Source organism: Lepidochelys olivacea (genome assembly GCF_965140295.1).
Source record: "Lepidochelys olivacea isolate rLepOli2 genome assembly, chromosome: 2".
NCBI classification, from domain to species: Eukaryota; Metazoa; Chordata; order Testudines; family Cheloniidae; genus Lepidochelys; species Lepidochelys olivacea.
The window spans coordinates 92,145,641-92,164,464 of record NC_140412.1 but is presented as its reverse complement, the minus strand read 5'-3'; the positions used below and the strand labels follow the sequence as shown (position 1 = coordinate 92,164,464).

At 40.5% G+C, this 18,824-nt stretch overlaps 1 protein-coding gene across 5 annotated transcripts in view; it reads left to right on the top strand.

Moving 5' to 3' along the window:
• The window catches only part of CEP76 (centrosomal protein 76), a 45,615-nt gene that overhangs the window by 2,257 nt on the left and 24,534 nt on the right, over window positions 1-18,824 (top strand). For 3 of the 5 annotated variants that reach the window (XM_084620680.1, XM_084620677.1, XM_084620679.1), the window contains exons 2-7: window positions 8,761-8,916; window positions 9,295-9,376; window positions 9,799-10,023; window positions 11,551-11,736; window positions 13,973-14,070; window positions 16,642-16,770. In XM_084620680.1, coding sequence (XP_084476806.1) covers window positions 8,761-8,916; window positions 9,295-9,376; window positions 9,799-10,023; window positions 11,551-11,736; window positions 13,973-14,070; window positions 16,642-16,770 — 876 coding nt within the window. Of the gene's footprint in view, window positions 1-4,649; window positions 4,735-8,760; window positions 8,917-9,294; window positions 9,377-9,798; window positions 10,024-11,550; window positions 11,737-13,972; window positions 14,071-16,641; window positions 16,771-18,824 lie in introns of those variants that run through there. The other 2 variants (XM_084620678.1, XM_084620681.1) reach the window with 2 other exon arrangements.

Sequence of the window (18,824 nt, the reverse complement as noted above, 5' to 3'; positions counted from 1 at the left end):
TTTTCAGAAATTCAAGATATATTCTGTCCATTCCTGCTGCTTTCCTGAACTTAGTGTTGGAAGGACCCTTGTCCACTTAATCTACTGTGTAGGGGACCGAAAAAGGTGAAGGGGGCGAGGAGCAGATGACAACCTTTGTGCGGTCTCCCTGTAATGTGAAAGCACAATGAATGTAATCAAATTGGTGACTGAACCTCCTTATGGGATCTCCTGGTCAGAAAAGCAATGGCTCTGGTCACTGAGTGATTTAAAATAAACAGCCTTCCAATATGTATCCTGCCTTGTTATCCTTCCCTCTGCCTCAGGGTTTGTTTTAAAAGTGAGGTTTTTGTTTCTACTCCCCTTTTGTTAGGGCAAGTATCTGCTTGCCTAATTATTTTCCCCATTCCAACATCTGTTTATTATTCCTTCATCTTGTTTCTCCTCTTGTCTCTGCTCTGATGAGGGGGAAAGGAGTCCAGGAGAGCTGGCTATATTTCAGGGAATCCCTATTGAGGCTACAGGGACAAACCATCCCGATGTGTCGAAAGAATAGTAAATATGGCAGGCGACCAGCTTGGCTTAATGGTGAAATCCTTGTGGATCTTAAACATAAAAAAGAAGCTTACAAGAAGTGGAAGATTGGACAGATGACTAGGGAAGAGTATAAAAATATTGCTTGGGCATGTAGGAATGAAATCAGGAGGGCCAGATCACACCTGGAGCTGCAGCTAGCAAGAGATGTTAAGAGTAACAAGAAGGGTTTCTTCAGGTATGTTGGCAACAAGAAGAAAGCCAAGGAAAGTGTGGGCCCCTTACTGAATGAGGGAGGCAACCTAGTGACAGAGGATGTGGAAAAAGCTAATGTACTCAATGCTTTCTTTGCCTCTGTCTTCATGAACAAGATCAGCTCCCAGACTGCTGCACCGGGCAACACAGCATGGGGAGTAGGTGGCCAGCCCTCTGTGGAGAAAGAGGTGGTTAGGGACTATTAAGAAAAGCTGGACGAGCACAAGTCCATGGGGCCGGATGCGTTGCATCCGAGAGTGCTAAAGGAATTGGCAGCTGTGATTGCAGAGCCATTGGCCATTATCTTTGAAAACTCGTGGCGAACGGGGGAAGTCCCGGATAACTGGAAAAAGGCTAATGTAGTGCCAATCTTTAAAAAAGGGAAGAAGGAGGATCCTGGGAACTACAGGCCAGTCAGCCTCACCTCAATCCCCAGAAAAATCATGGAGCAGGTCCTCAAGGAATCTATCCTGAAGCACTTACATGAGAGGGAAGTGATCAGGAACAGTCAGCATGGATTCACCAAGGGAAGGTCATGCCTGGCTAATCTAATCGCCTTCTATGATGGTATGATGAGATTACTGGTTCTGTGGATGAAGGGAAAACAGTGGATATATTGTTTCTTGACTTTAGCAAAGCTTTTGACACGGTCTCCCATAGTATTTTTGTCAGCGAGTTAAAGAAGTATGGGCTGGATGAATGCACTATAAGGTGGGTAGAAAGTTGGCTAGATTGTCGGGCTCAATGGGTAGTGATCAATGGCTCCATGTCTAGTTGGCAGCCGGTATCAAGTGGAGTGCCCCAGGGGTCGGTCCTTGGGCTGGTTTTGTTCAATATCTTCATAAATGATCTGGAGGATGGTGTGGATTGCACCTTCAGCAAATTTGCGGATGATGCTAAACTAGGAGGAGTGGTAGATACGGTGGCAGGTAGGGATAGGATACAGAGGGCCCTAGACAAATTAGAGGATTGGGCCAAAAGAAATCTGATGAGGTTCAACAAGGATAAGTGCAGGGTCCTGCACTTCGGACGGAAGAATCCAATGCACCGCTACAGACTAGGGACCGAATGGCTCGGCAGCAGTTCTGCGGAAAAGGACCTAGGGGTGACAGTGGACGAGAAGCTGGATATTAGTCAACAGTGTGCCCTTGTTGCCAAGAAGGCCAATGGCATTTTGGGATGTATAAGTAGGGGCATAGCCAGCGGATCGAGGGACGTGATCGTTCCCCTCTGTTTGACGTTGGTGAGGCCTCATCTGGAGTAGTGTGTCCAGTTTTGGGCCCCACACTACAAGAAGGATGTGGATAAATTGGAAAAGGTCCAGCGAAGGGCAACAAAAATGATTAGGGGTCTGGAATACATGACTTACGAGGAGAGGCTGAGGGAACTGGGATTCTTTAGTCTGCAGAGGAGAAGAATGAGGGGGGATTTGATAGCTGCTTTCAATTACCTGAGAGGTGGTTCCAAAGAGGATGGTTCTAGACTATTCTCAGTGGTAGAAGATGACAGGACAAGGAGTAATGGTCTCAAGTTGAAGTGGGGGAGGTTTAGGTTGGATATTTGGAAAAACTTTTTCACTAGGAGGGTGGTGAAACACTGGAATGCGTTACCTAGGGAGGTGGTAGAATCTCCTTCCTTAGAAGTTTTTAAGGTCAGGCTTGACAAAGCTCTGGCTGGGATGAGTTAATTGGGGATTGGTCCTGCTTTGAGCAGGGGGTTGGATTAGATGACCTCCTGACGTCCCTTCCAACCCTGATATTCTATGATTAGTCTTTTCCTGGGCTTGCTACATCTGTCTTTTTTCATCATCAAAAAATACCAAGCTCAGATCCCTAAGTCTGTTTTTCATACTTCTCAATCTTTTGGAGAGCTGAAAAGGTACGTAGGTCAAAGAGAAAAACTGTGATTTCAGTTATGCAAAATAAGACAGAGTGGGTAAGGTGGAGAGAGAAAGGGAGGTTGCTGCAAAAGCCAGGACCTTAAGAGAAGACTCTTGCACCATCAGCTTACCAAACTGTGTAACAGGACAGAGGAGGCTAGTGGTAGATAAGTGAAAGAGATTGGGAGTAGGAGAAGACAAGGTCTTTGAGGTAAATTGGAGTAAATTCATGGAGGGCTTTGTTTTTTCTTTTTTCTTTTAAAGATGATAAAGATAAAGATGTTGGAACAGTTGAGAATTATGTGATGCTTATTTATAGACATTTCTGTGGTACTTATCACCATAGTAACAGGGCACCTACACTAATTAATTTAGACTTACAATGTACCTGAGAGATTGGGAAGTATATTTATCCCAACTTGACAGTTGAGGAACTAAAATACAGAGATTAAGTAACTTCCATATGGTCACACAGGAAGTCTGTGATGGAACCAGCAACAGAACCCAGATCTCATGAATCCCAGCCTAGTCCCCTGATCACAAGATCATCCTTGTAGGGACAAGGGTATACTAGACACAATGTGTAGGCAGAACTCTGGAGTTTGAGACTCAAAATGATACAAAAGCATAGATAAGATTTCATAATGGGCAGATTTGTGGATATGTGGGAGGAGGAGTGTTCAAGGTCTGGAATGCTGTCAAGATAATGGACAATGAAGCCAAATAGTTGAGGCCTGGGCTACACTTGAGTTTTACCAGTACAGCTATTTTAGTTAGGGGATGAGGTTTGGTTTTTTGTCTTTTTTTACTGAAACGCTTATACTGGTAAAGACCTTATTGTTATGCCTGTGTAAAGGTGTATTAAAACGGTACAGTTATTTTCTTACTTGAATGGGAATAACTATAACAGTATTTAGCATCTTTTTACTGGTAGAACTGCTGCCACACTAGGGGGTAATAAAGCTTTAACTGTACTAGTATAACCAGCATTCCTGGTTTTATAGACTTCTATCATATCCCCTCTAAGTCATCTCTTTTCTAATATGAACAGTCCCAGTGTTTTTAAATTCTCCTCATACAGAAGCTGTTCCATACCCTGAATCGTTTTAGTTGCCCTTCTCTGTAACTTTTCCAGTTTAGTATGTCCTTTTTTTTTTTAAATAGGAGAGACAGAACTGCATGCAGTATTCAAGGTGTGGGTGTACCATGGATTTATATAGTGGCACGATGATATTTTCTGTCTTTTTATCTTTCCATTTCCTAATGGTTCCTAATATTCTATTAGATTTTTTGTCTGCTGCTGCACGCTGAGCAGATGTTTTCAGAGAACGCTCCATGATGACGCCAAAATCTTTCTTGAGTGATAACAGCTATTTTAGACCCTATCATTTTCTGTGTATAATTAGGATTATATTTTCCAACGTTGATTACTTTGCGCTAATCAACATTGAATTTCATCTGCCATTTTGTTGCTCAGTCATGCAGTTTTGTGAGATCCCCTTGTAACTCTTCTCAGCCAGCTTTGGACTTGCCTATCTTGAGTAATTTTGTATCCTCTGAAAACTTTGCCACCTCACTATTTATCCCCTTTTCCAGGTCACTTATGAATATGTTAAACAGCACAAGTCCCAGTACAGATCCTCGGGGGACCCCTTTATTTACCCGTCTCCATTGTGAAAACTGACCATTTGTTCCTACCCTTTGCTGCTTATTTTTTAACCAGTTACTGATCCATGAGAACTTTCCTCCTATCCCTTGACTGCTTACTTTTCATATGAGCCTTAGTTATGGAAACTTGTCAGAGGCTTTGTGAAAGTCCAAATACATTATAGCAATTGGATCACCCTTGTCTGCATGCTTGTTGACACCCTCAGAAAATTATAATAGATTGATGAGGCATGATTTCCCTTTACAAAATCTGTGTTGACTCTTCCTCCACTACTACTGGGGAGATTCTGACTCACTGCACATGCACAGAATTCGTTTCTCCCACAGATTTATTTGCTTCCTTGCAGCAAAATGACTTCTGATGGGGAAGCAAAGGGAAACACACAAGAGCGGTCATATGCCCCTCCTCAGCAGCGCAGGTTGGTTCAGGTGCCTGGAGCAGCTGGTAGAGATCTAAATCACCACTAGGACAGGGGTGGGAGGGCTGGACAATTGTGTGTGTAAGAGAGACACTCTGTCCCTCTTGCTCACTATTGTGACATGCTTGGGATGGAGAGGCAGGGGTTTGGGGTGTTTCTGAGGAGGTAGGTGTGGGGCAGAGCAGAATGTAGCAGCCTGCCTGCTTAATGAATTGTTCACATTGTCTTTGTGAATTTCCCCAGGAGTATAAAACAGGTGTACAAGTTTTAAGGCTCCTTTATATTGCCAGAGTGGTGTAAAGGACACTATGGCCTTATAAATGCTTATAGTGCTTTAGTGATTAGAACTGGTCTAAATTTTTGGACTGAAAAAAAATCCTATCAAAATGTTCTCCCTGAACTGTTCGGTACTTAACTTTCTGGAGATGGTCAGTAGTCGCTATAAATTGTGAGTTTGATTCCCCAGCCCCCACTTGCTCTTCAGTTGCCTATGATGTAACACTGAGCATATGCCTACATATATTTGTTGACCAATAATTAGAAATAAAGGGTCAAACCTACCTACATTACTATTAGACCAAGAGATTTGGGGATTTCTCCAGTGCTCCCCAGTCCCATTCTCCATTCATTGTATTTTAGTTTAAATAAATTACCAAAATAAATGAAACTGGTATGATTATATTGCATTATTTTGATAGATAGAATGTGCAGAACTTTTAATATTTTGGCACAGAATTCCCACAGGAGTACTCAACATACTGTTTTCATTTATGTGGCTGATAATTCTGTTCTTTACTATATTTTTCAACCAATTTGCCTGCTACTAAGGTTAGGTTTACTGGCCTGAAATTGTCAGGATCACCTCTGGACCATTTTTTAAAAATCAGTGTTATATTAGCTGTCCTCCGGTCATCTGGTACGGAGGCTGGTTTAAACAATATTTTACATACTACCATTAGTAATTCTGCAATTTCATATTTGAGTTTCTTCAGAACTTTACCATGTGACTTATTACTGTTAATTTATCAATTTGTTCTAAAACGATCTTTGTTTACACCTCATTCTGGCATAGTCCTTCAGATTTGTCACCTAAAAAGAATGGCTCAGTTTGGGAATCTCCCTCACCATTCTCTGCAGTGAAGACCAATGCAAAGAATTCATTTAGCTTCTCTGCAACAATTTTGTTGTCTTTGAGTGGTCCTTAGCACCTTGATCGTGCATTTTTCCCGTTGATTGGCAGGCTTTCTGCTTCTGATGTACTTTAGATATTTTTGCTTTAGTTTTTGAGTCTTTTGCTAGTTGCTTTTTTTTTTTGGCCTGTCTAATTATACTTTTTACAGTTGACTTGCCAGGGTTTATGCTCCTTTCTATTTTCCTCGGTAGGATTTGACTTCAAATTTTTAAAGGGTGCCTTTTTGTCTCTAACTGCCTCTCTTACTCCTTTTAGCCATGTGCCATTTTTTTGATCCTTTTACTGTTGTTGTATTTTTTTTTTTAAAAAATATATGCAATTAGTTTGAGCTTCTGTTATGGTGTTTTTAAATTGTTCCCATGCAGCTTGCAGGCATTTCGCTTTTGTGACTGTTCCTTTTAATTTCCATTTAACTAGCTTTCTTATTTTTGTTGTTCTTATACTTTTATAAGAAATTATACTTTGTGGATTTCTTTCATTTTCTCCCCCCCCCAGATGTTAAATTTAATTACATTAGTCACTGTTACTGATTGGTTTCAGAGTAACAGCCGTGTTAGTCTGTATTCGCAAAAAGAAAAGGAGTACTTGTGGCACCTTAGAGACTAACCAATTTATTAGAGCATAAGCTTTCGTGAGCTACAGCTCACTTCATCAGATTGGTTCAGCTATATTCACCTCTTGGACCAGATCCTGTGCTCCACCTAGGACCAAAGCTGTCTCTTGAGTAGGGTGAATCGAGGTGACTGCCCTGTGCTTTGGGGGGGCCCCATGCTTCGATAAAATCTGGACTGTCCCGATATTTAGCCCTTTGTCCTGCGTCCCAACCGATGTATGATCAGGACGCCATTTGTCCCAATATTTATGTGAGGAGGCGGGCGGGGAGGTGAGGTGGACAAGCGGGCTGAGGAGGTGAACGGGGAGGCAGGCGAATGGTGAGAAGGAGAGTGGCGGGCTGCGTGGGCATGCTGGACAGACGGTGACGAAACTAGCAGGTGGGGCGGCGAGAAGGAGAGCGGTGGGGTGGGCAGACGGGGGTGCGCCGGACGGACAGCGGGAAGGCAAGTGGTGGGACAGCAGGGAGATGGGTGGCGGTGTGTGTGTGAGGAGGTAAGCGGCGGACAGTGAGGAGAGAAGACTAGCGGCTAATTTGTCCCGGGACCTGCACCCTCCTAGGGATGGCCCTGCCTAGGACTAAATCAATAATTGCTTCTCCCCTTATGGGTTCCAAGACTGGCTGTTCTAAGAAGCAGTCCTTAATGGTGTCTAAAAATTGTATATCTGCATCCCGTCCTGTGATATACCCAGTCAGGAGTTAGTTGAAATTCTCTACTTTTGTTGGGAATGTAGAAATGCTTTCAATAGAGAGAGGAAGCTCAGTGCACTCAAATGTTGTTTTTATTGGTTTTAATGACTGCTGACAAATTATTAGCAAATAAAAATCATTATATGCGCAATTTGGAAGTGAAGGTGAAAGGCAGCTGCAAAATTACCAGTATAATGTAGGGAAGTATTTTGTGATTTCTCCTGTTTTTGGAAACCGGTGATGACTATTCGCCCCACAGTCAAAATGGGAAATACATTGTGTACTGTATTACTGTTTCATCTGGACTGCTGTTTTTTTGCAGGACTGTTAATTTTAATCCACTACCATGCTGCTCAGAAGTGTCTAGTTCTAAAGAGCACTATGCTTTTATTAAGGGATATGGCTTATTTAAATATTGTAGGAGTATCAAAAAGGTAGTGTTTTTAAATCCTGTCTGAGATTGGGTAGATTGTTGTACAGGATGTAATATGAAGTTACTCCTGGTGGAATTCTGCACCAAAAAATTTAAAAGTTTGTGCACAATATTTTAAAATTCTGCATATTTTATTTGTCAAAATAACACAATATAATCCTACCAGTTTCAATTATTTTGGTCATTTATTTCAAAATACCTGTCAGCATGTATGTCTATAACAATACAGACAACACAAAAGATTCAGGAAATGTTTTTTGACAAATAGATTCCTTACTAGGCATATTAATACAGAACTCTGAGTAATAATTCATTTAAACTACAATACAGAACCGTATTTCCTGCACCCCTCAGAAGAAGTGCAAAGGCTTGGGGGAGTCGGGGTAACAGAGGAGCTGAGGGAAAAGGAAGTAAATTGCTGGGGAAGAGCCTGGGTGTGAACTTGGAGGGTTGTTTGGTATGGGTGGCAAAAGTATGTAACAGATATTTTGGGGGGGTGGGGAGGGATTGTTGGGGAGCTTCCCCCATGAAGACCCTGGCTGACCCCTGGCCTCTCCCATTCAGTCAGGCACATCTGCCCCAGTCCCCATGTGTCTCCATGCCCTTATCCAGCCACTCCCCTGTCCCTATGTAGCTCTGCACCCCCTCCCCCATCACCATGTGTCTCTGTGCCCTCATGCAGTCACCCTCTGTCCCTATGTCTCCCTGTACCCCCCTCCCCCATCCCAATGTGTCTCTGCACCTCCTCCCCGGCCCCCACGTGGCCCTGTGCCTCCACTCCCATTCAGCCCCTGCCGCAGTCTGTCCAACCCCACCCCCACCCCACCCCAACACCCTACGCTGTCTGTCTCCCCATAGCCCTTGTCTACTGACCTGGCCACAGGCGCGGTGAAGAAGGCAGGCTTTCTCTTCCTTAGCTAGCTGCGAGCTGCAGCTTTGTTCTATCTCCACAGCGCCCTCTGGTGGGTATAAGGCAGAACAGCAACAATTTGGCAGAAGCTTTTTTCTGTACAAAAATTAGAAATCTGCGGGGCTCATTAATTGTTCACGTGCGCAGTTGCACAGAATTCCCCCAGGGTAATAGAGTATTCTGTTTAGATGGATGTCCATGGCAGAATCCGAGAAGTACTTGCTGAGACTATACGTGAAGAATTAGTGCCCGAGCATCAACAGTTATCCGCAGAAGATCTGATGAAAGCCCTAAGACGACGAGGAATCATTGATGATGTTATGAAAGAACTTACATTTGTAACCGTGAGTAACTTTTGAAAAAGAAAATATGTGAAACAGAGTGAAAATATCATCATCTTGGCATTGTGGAAATTCTTTCCCTAGAAAGTGAAAGCTCAATGCACTCAAATGTTACTTCTATTAGCTTTAATAATTGCTACCAAATTGTTAGCAAATCAGTTTAACATTTACTCTGACGTCATTGAATAACACTATTGTTTCTGAAATCAGTTGAAGTTGTGTACAGTATTAAACTATCCAGTCGGATGGAAGATACTAGCCACTCGTGAGAAGGGTGATGTTTGAGGCATTGTGGGGGTGGGAGTGAGGGATTCTCAGGGTTTCAAGAGCATGATATCCTTCCTTGATTCTTTAAAAAATGTCTTTTAACTATAATTCTAGGATATGAATGACCGAGAGATGCCTTCAACTCCAAAACCTTCTACACATTTTGTTGACAGACAACCTCCAGTACTGCAAAAAAGTATGTTTTTGTTAATTTAATATCTGGGTCATAGTTCCGTAAGAAATATTAAATTTTACTTAAAAATGTAAGGCTAACTATTTATTTGAACTTTTGATTGTTTTAGTAATTCAGTTAAAATAATTTCCATATTGTACAGAAAGCAAGCGGTTTTCCTGTTTATCAAAAGGAAATAAAACAGTGTATATAGCAGAAAGACATGCCATGTAAGCAGCAGCAGGAACAATAACAACAAATCACACATTTTAGCATAAATTGAAATGTTTGCCAAATATTTTAAGAACCAGTTTTATCCATTCTTTCAAACATTTTCTTTGGAAGTGTGTCTTGTGATGATCTTTTTGTATTTCTTTGCTGATGTTTTAAATACATTTCTTAAGATGTGTTGGCAGTTTCTTCACATTTATTGCTACACTTTGCAGCTAACATTGACCCAACACGGAGGTATCTTTACCTTCAGGTTTTGGGTGGAAAAGCTTTTCTGGAACATCTGCAAGAACCTGAACCTTTCCCTGGTCAAATTTGTTCTACCTTCACTCTGTGTTTGCACTTTCGAAACCAACGTTTCCGCTCTAAGCCCGTCCCATGTGCCTGTGAACCAGATTTTCATGATGGTTTTTTACTTGAAATACACAAGGATAGCCTAGGTAAGGAACACTGTAAATCTGAAAATAGATGTCATGTATTGTGCTAACCTTATGGAGTTGTTTAAAATTATTTGATACTATTTTGATCAATAATATACCAAATGCAGGTGAAAGTGTTCATTGTCTGATACTTTATTTCTTCAAAACTACGTTTTTCTAATCATGATTTAGTTGGAAATATAGGGAATGTTTGTGACCGTTGCGATAATTTTTGAGTATTTATCATATCAGAATTAAAACATGTAGATGGATTAGATTACATTAGGGGTTGTTAATAATATTAGCTCGTCAATATAGATGGTGGCCACTGCCACATCTATTGTTGGCTGTAGGCTTTGGTACAATAATGCCAATTCCTTTCCTAAAGGGATAGAGAGAGAATATATTAACTTAGAAAAAACAGTCAAAATATGTTTGAAAAAGGAGTTTAATGGGCAAGATTATTACCATGTTGTAAACCTCCAAAATATTTTAATTGAATTAACAAGATGAAACAGGATGTATGTCATGCTGGAATATAGCTGTGCCTTGGCTGCATAGTTCAAGGCTAGAAGTCTTGTAGCCACTCAGACTAGACATATATTCCATTGTCCTATTGAAAATATTAGAAGGCCCTATCAGTGATTTTTATATTGTACCAAAATAATGTATAGTTCTTTTGTTAAATTAGTCAGATAGTAAAACAGCAGATGAAGATTCCACATTCATGCATAAAGTGGTACAAATGAAAACCTAGGAATGTAAGAGTTGTTGTACCACATCAGATCAATGGCTCACCGACGTTACCTTCTTTTGAAGCATCTGGTATTAGAAAGCCCACACAAGATTATTATGGAATAACCTGACTATAGGGGAAGTTTCTTTCTAACTGCTGTCAGTTAGTAGTTGGCTTGTGCCCTGAAGCGTGATGGTTATATTATTTATTTTTTAAAGTATCCCAGCTAATGTAATTGAGGATATTCTCATTAAATGCCTATCTTTTTAAAAAAAATTTATTAAGTGCTTTCCTCAAATGTGTCTTGTGGTAATGAGTTCCATGGGTTAAGTATGCATCGTGGTTTTAAAAAAAACAAACTCAGTATTTCCTTTTATCAGTTTTAAATTTACCTTCTCATTTAACTGAATGTCTCATTGTTCTTGTATTATTAGAAGGGCCAAATAAGAGTGCCAGAAAGTTTACTTTCCTTCGAACAGTCATTATTCTCTGTACTTGCATCTTTGCCCCTTCCATTTGTCACCTCTGTAAACTAAACAACCCTAATATTTTCAGTCTTTCCTCATATGGAAGTCTTTCCATGCCTCTATCATAATTTATCTCTGAACCCCTTCTATTTCTCCTATATCTTCTTTTGAGATTGGGGGAGATGAGTGGCCAGAACTGATTGCTTTCTAATTTAAACCAATTTAAAACAAAGTTTTAGAGGACGTAACTGTGTGTTCTCTTAAAGCAATTCTAGTGGGGAGCATTTGTAATGACGATATTGTGATTAATGTCCTTGTTATTTTGTATTGGTCTAATAATGGCAGGTGACGGAAGTAAGATGGTGGATTCAACCACTATGTTATCAATATGTGATCCAGTGCATATGGTTCTGATCAAAACTGACACATTTGGTGAGACCACATTAGTGGCATCCTATTTTTTGGAATGGCGATCAGTCCTTGGTGCAGAGAACAGAGTAACAAATGTTGCTGTAGAACTTCTGGGTGTAGGTAAGATTAAACGCTTCAGCTATAATGGCAAACTAAATATTGTATAAAAATTGCTTGTGGCTGAAACCAGTACTTACAATATGGCTTTGTCGTTTGGCTAACTAACATAGAATAATATCTCCTAATAAATTACATGGGATACCTGTAATCAGATTCTTCTTTACAGTTATCTAATATACAAAATATTCCAAATTCGCTTCTATGATTGGAGAAATTATGAGGTGGGACCTCCCCTCTGTTTGTATTCTAAAGAGCTTAAATAAATAACCAGGCAAGACCACCTAGCCAGACAGATCCAAAAGATGAGGCTGATCCACCACCAGGAAGTTCTAGGGTTAGCCTGCTGAGAAGCACATTTCCACTTATTGTGAAAAGGGAGGATGCTGGATTTTCACCAAGGTGCTGTCCTTGAACCCTGGATAGGAGCTTCATATTTTGTCAGCCTCTAGCTAGTAGCTATGTCAAATCGGAAATTCCAACTTCCGCAGCAAATGGAAGGGAGAAGGCTCTTTCTATTTACCTTCTCTAGAGCTTCCTGACTGCTGCAAGGGGTGAGGAGGAAAGAAGTCTCTGGACTCCACCTGTCAGCCTTTGTGTTTGCTCCCTTTTTACGGGTGAATATTTCCCTGTCTGCCTCTTCTGCTCATAGCCCTGCAGAGCATCACTGGTGTGAAACTGACATTCTTCACAATTTCATTGGTGTTCACGGAGTTCTGAATAGCAGTTTTAAAACTAGCCACAGAGAGCACAGTGTTAGGCTCTCAGTTCTACATGTTACCATGATTGAATAAAGCATGTTGCTGCTAAGATAATAGTTCAGTTTTAAATGTATAGGTTTATCATTAAGCGTAGTTTTAATACATGATTTTTTTCCAAATTGGGATGGAACTTTTAATTCTTGAGGCACTATAGTTTAATGGACCAGACATGGGTAGGTGGAAGAAGATCTTTGACTTCTAATCCTAGCTCTGCAATAGACTCACTTTTTACTCTTGGGTAGGTCACTTGAGTATTTTCTGTCACAATTGCTACATCTGTAAAACAGGAACAACTTGTCTACATATTTTAGAATACTGTTGTGAGGATTAAATAATTACTGTTTTTGAAGTATTTTGAACATTTTTGGTATTACAGAAGTGCTAATTTAAAAAAATCTTTTTTTTTTTTTTTTTGATGGATTAGTCCAGTGTTGATGTAAGGAGTAAAACCCTGACATGAAGCTTGTTTAAGGAAAAACAACCCTACTATGACCATACCATTGTTTATATTACCTTCAATACTTTTGTGGATTTTTTAAAATTAAATAAAAAGAACCAAATAGCTCACTGACAAAATGAGATTATTCAAGAAGTTTAACACACAACCACAGACTTGGGTAGAAGAGGGTCTGAGAAGTACACACAAACCATTTGAGTGTAAGGATTTGAATAATTTTTAGTTATTAATGGAAAAACTCCTGTGATTTTTCTACTTGTTCGTTCAGTTAAAGCATTAAAATCTATAGAACCACTATCTCGTCCTCTTTCAAACTCCCCTTAAGTCTTACCTGTGTTGTGATGTATTTTGTAGATGCTGCCATTTGATGTAGCTAGACCAGTGGTTCTCAAACTTTTGTACTGATGACTCCTTTCACATAGCAAGCCTCTGAGTGCAACCCCCCCGCTTATAAATTAAAAACACTTTTTTTTTTATATTTAACACTATTATAAATGCTGGAGGTGAAGTGGGGTTTGCAACTCCCCCCCCCCCAGGTAATAACCTTGTGACCCCCTGTTTGAGAACCCCTGAGCTAGACAAATAGCTGGCTGATACTGTTGCTTATGTTGCTAATTTCACTGTTGCCTCATCCTCTTCGAAATATTTGTTTCTTACACCTGTTAACATCAGGTCATAATCCTAAATTGTGAGATCTCTGGGGCAATGACTGTCAGTTTTTTGTGGGGGAATTTTTTAAACCTTTTTGTACAGTACTTAATGTAGTGGGTCCCTTATCCTTGATTGGGGCCTCAAGATGCTGCTGTCCTACATATAATAAAGTACACACACAAATATTTAAGCATCAATCTAATATGATCGTAAGAAAAACTTGCATCTTTCTTTTCAGAATTAAAATGGATAGATGATTTTTTTTTAAATTATTTAACTTTTTTGTGTTCATTCTTGGTTGACTGATCTATATGTCATAGATGCCTCTGAAATTTTCAGTGAATTGATCAAGCAGTATTTTTGTTCAAAGGTACAGAATCAAAGGTTTCTGTTGGAGTCCTAAATATCAAACTTGAGATGTACCCACAGCCAAATAAGACACTATCCCAGGAAATAGTTAATACTCAAGTAAGTCATAATTTGTACGGCGAGTGTTTGTGTTTTTGTTTTTGTAAATTCACCCAGCTGTCAGATTTCAGACGTATTGATACATAGATTCGTAGATTCCAAGGCCAGGAGGGACCATTGTCATCATGTCCCTCCTGGCCTTGGAATCTACGAAGAAGGAGGATCCTGGGAACTACAGGCCAGTCAGCCTCACCTCAGTCCCTGGAAAAATCATGGAGCAGGTCCTCAAAGAATCAATCCTGAAGCACTTGCATGAGAGGAAAGTGATCAGGAACAGCCAGCATGGATTCACCAAGGGAAGGTCATGCCTGACTAATCTAATCGCCTTTTATGATGAGATTACTGGTTCTGTGGATGAAGGGAAAGCAGTGGATGTATTGTTTCTTGACTTTAGCAAAGCTTTTGACACGGTCTCCCACAGTATTCTTGTCAGCAAGTTAAGGAAGTATGGGCTGGATGAATGCACTATAAGGTGGGTAGAAAGCTGGCTAGATTGTCGGGCTCAACGGGTAGTGATCAATGGCTCCATGTCTAGTTGGCAGCCGGTATCAAGTGGAGTGCCCCAAGGGTCGGTCCTGGGGCCGGTTTTGTTCAATATCTTCATAAATGATCTGGAGGATGGTGTGGATTGCACTCTCAGCAAATTTGCGGATGATACTAAACTGGGAGGAGTGGTAGATACGCTGGAGGGGAGGGATAGGATACAGAAGGACCTAGACAAATTGGAGGATTGGGCCAAAAGAAATCTGATGAGGTTCAATAAGGATAAGTGCAGGGTCCTGCACTTCGGACGGAAGAATCCAATGCACCGCTACAGACTAGGGACCGAATGGCTCGGCAGCAGTTCTGCGGAAAAGGACCTAGGGGTGACAGTGGACGAGAAGCTGGATATGAGTCAGCAGTGTGCCCTTGTTGCCAAGAAGGTCAATGGCATTTTGGGATGTATAAGTAGGGGCATAGCGAGCAGATCGAGGGACGTGATCGTTCCCCTCTATTCGACATTGGTGAGGCCTCATCTGGAGTACTGTGTCCAGTTTTGGGCCCCAAACTTCAAGAAGGATGTGGATAAATTGGAGAGAGTCCAGCGAAGGGCAACGAAAATGATTAGGGGACTGGAACACATGAGTTATGAGGAGAGGCTGAGGGAGCTGGGATTGTTTAGCCTGCAGAAGAGAAGAATGAGGGGGGATTTGATAGCTGCTTTCAACTACCTGAAAGGGGTTCCAAAGAGGATGGCTCTAGACTGTTCTCAATGGTAGCAGATGACAGAACGAGGAGTAATGGTCTCAAGTTGCAGTGGGAGAGGTTTAGATTGGATATTAGGAAAAACTTTTTCACTAAGAGGGTGGTGAAACACTGGAATGCGTTACCTAGGAAGGTGGTGGAATCTCCTTCCTTGGTTATTGTTAAGGTCAGGCTTGACAAAGCCCTGGCTGGGATGATTTAACTGGGAATTGGTCGTGCTTCGAGCAGGGGGTTGGACTAGGTGGCCTTCTGGGGTCCCTTCCAACCCTGATATTCTATGATTCTATGATTCATGTAATCTGACTTTCTGTGTAACACTGGTTAGAGAGCTTCCCCAAAAGAATGCCTAGAGCATATCTCTTTGAAAAGCATCCAATCTTGATTTAAAAATTTCCAGTGATGGAGAATTCACCGTGACCCTTCGCAAACTGTTGCAATGGTTAATTACCATTGCTGTTAAAAAATTTACCCCTTATTTCCAGTCTGAATTTGTCTAGCGTCCATTTCTAGCTGTTGAGTTGGGTTATGTCGTCCTCTGTTAAATTGAAGAGCCCATTTTCAAATATTTGTTCTCTATGTAGGTACTTATAGACTGTAATCAAATCACTCCTTAACCTTCTTTTTGTTAAACTAAATAAACTGAGCTCCTTGAGTCTTTCACTAGACGTATACAAAGTATTTTTCTCTGACATTGGATTTTGAAATTGTCTTGAAGAATATTCATGTTGAACAATTATATTCATCTAAATATTCCCTATAAGGAGCTGTTTCTTCTTTGTAATTTTAAAAAAAGATCATTCACAATTTTATTTCAAACTACATCACCATGTACGTTTTATCCTTTAAACCTAATTTAATCACCTTTAAGCAGCAAAATAAGGTAGCTTCAGCGCATTTCTTTTCCTTGTATACATGACATATGTGTTTGTCTTCTTACTACCTTTCCCCTCATGATGAAAGCCAGTAAATATTAATATGAAGATTCAGAGAGGTTGTCCTCCATTTTCATTAATAAGACACACAACACTGATGACAAATCTACTAGCTCTTTGGTGTGTTAGCATCCAAATAAGAAGTATAACACTAAGTTTTCATTAGTTTTTAGGAAATATTTCAAACCCTAAATAAGATTACTTTCAGCACTTGTATAAGTGTTATTTTAAATACTAAGCTGCTTTATTTATTTATTTTAATTTATTTTTAAGAATGAAAAGATTTGATGCTCCCACTGCTTACTATGGTGACTGTTAACAGTTTAGAATTTTCTCTCATAGCATTAATGTATATCAGGAATATTAAAGTTAAATATATTTATTTTTACTGTAGCTTGCCTTAGAACGGCAGAAAACAGCAGAAAAAGAGCGTTTGTTTCTTGTGTATGCTAAGCAGTGGTGGAGAGAATACTTGCAGATCAGGCCTTCACACAACACAAGGCTGGTAAAGATTTTTGCACAGGTTTGTGAATTCTTCTAAAAGATTGAAATATCTGCTCTACTCACAATTTAAGGTATTTTAATTGTACGTACAGACTACAGGTATAAGTAACCTATTTTGCATAAGAGTGTATATTTCTAGGTACAGAATGCATGTTTCAATGTGATATAAAATTTCATCCTTATGAATTTGAGATTTCTGCATTACTTACAAGTGGCAAAACCTGAAGTGATTTATGCAGGTCATTCCAAACAAGTTCTTATGCCACACTAAAACATCATGTAATCTATATATGCCAGATGCCTTACGGAACAACTTTTAAGACTATTTTAGAGTTTTAAAAATTATCATGGGACTGTTTTATTGAAGCGGCGCAGAGATTAATAATGTTAGAATAAATCCCAGTAGAGATAGATAGAGAAGACGAGAGAGAGAGAGTCAAAGTTGCATGGTGAACTTATTTATCATATGGTTACCACCTCTACATATGTAACATGGAAGTATATAAATGTAAGTCATGGCTGAGTTATGGCTGCCTGCGCTCTGCCTACTATTTCATCTTGTTCAGAATTGTGATGAGCTTCAAACAGCTGCCACGTCTCTTAAGCCAATCTGCCAGAGAAATATTTTCTCCTCCACCCAAATATGGATTTCCCTCCCGAAAGTTATATCTGACCAAGGCCTGAACACAAACATCTCACATCTTTGAAGTCCATTATTTCGTGAAGCTGCAAGCCTAAATAAAAGAAACTAAAAACTTCTATTCCTAGAATACACTTTCTGTAATCCATGTGGTGCATACAGTAATTCCTCACTTAATGTCCTCCCGCTTAATGTTGTTTCAAAGTTATGTCGCTGCTCAATTAGGGAACATGCTCGTTTAAAGTTGTGCAGTGCTCCCTTATAACATCGTTTGGTTGCCTGCTCTGTACACTGCATGTAAGATTTTGTGGAAGAGCAGTGACTTTACAAGGGAGCATTGCACAAGTTCCTCTTCTCCACTCCTCCTCCTCCCTCCCAGAAAGTCCTACGCGCTGCCAAACAGCTGTTTGGCAGCAGGGAAGTGCTGGGAGGGAGGGGGAAGAGTGGGGAAGCAACGCATCTCTGCTCTTCCCTCCCCCCCGCAAGTCCTAAGCCTTCCAAACAGCTGTTTGGCAGCACATAGGACTTTCTGGGGACGGGGAAGGAGTGGAGATGTAGCATGCTCTGGAGAGGAGGTGTATTGGGGTGGGAAGAGGTGGGCCTGGAGTGGAGTGGTGACGGGAAGACATGGGCCTGGAGCATCCCCCAGCAAAGTCGGCTCCTGTTCTTCTCCAGGTAAGCTGCCACTGCTGCTGTGAAGGTGCTTCCTAGCATCCTTGCCTGCAGCGGGCTGTGACTGTGTGGGGTAAACCAGGGGCACTTCCCAATCACAGTACAGTATAATGCCTTTTGTCTGCCCCCCCCCCCCCCGAATTTCCTTGGAACCTAACCCCCCACATTTACATTAAAACTTATGGGAAAATTGGATTCGTTTAACATCGTTTCACTTAAAGTTGCATTTTTCAGGAACATAACTACAACATTAAGTGAGAAGTTAGTGTACATTATACAGAATATGTATGTTAAAAGGTTTTATTAGCGTGACCTGTATAACTTACTACTAGTTTTGCTTGACCATGTGATATTGCAGTGGTAAAAGTGAACTTTCTATACTGCTTGAAACTGTCTTAAAATTATGAAGAAGCTGATGCTGCAGGCATTCCTCATAACCCGATAGGAGATCTTTCAGAATCTTCTTCTCATTCTGATTTCTTGGAGATGTTGAGGAATATCTAAGAATTATTAGTATCTACTTGATTTTGTATGACTTAAAATAACCCCAATATGCATAAAAATAATGATGATACAATATATTTTACCTTGAAATATTGTGGGAGGCATTGGAATTAGGATGTATATCCGTAGCTCAAATCCAGCCCTGATTGGCAGTAACCTAAAGGTTTATTGCCATGTGACCATGTTAAATAGGTCTTTAGAATGAGCTGGTGAATGTTTACTGTCAGGACCTTTTTTGTCTTTTATGCAGGAACTTC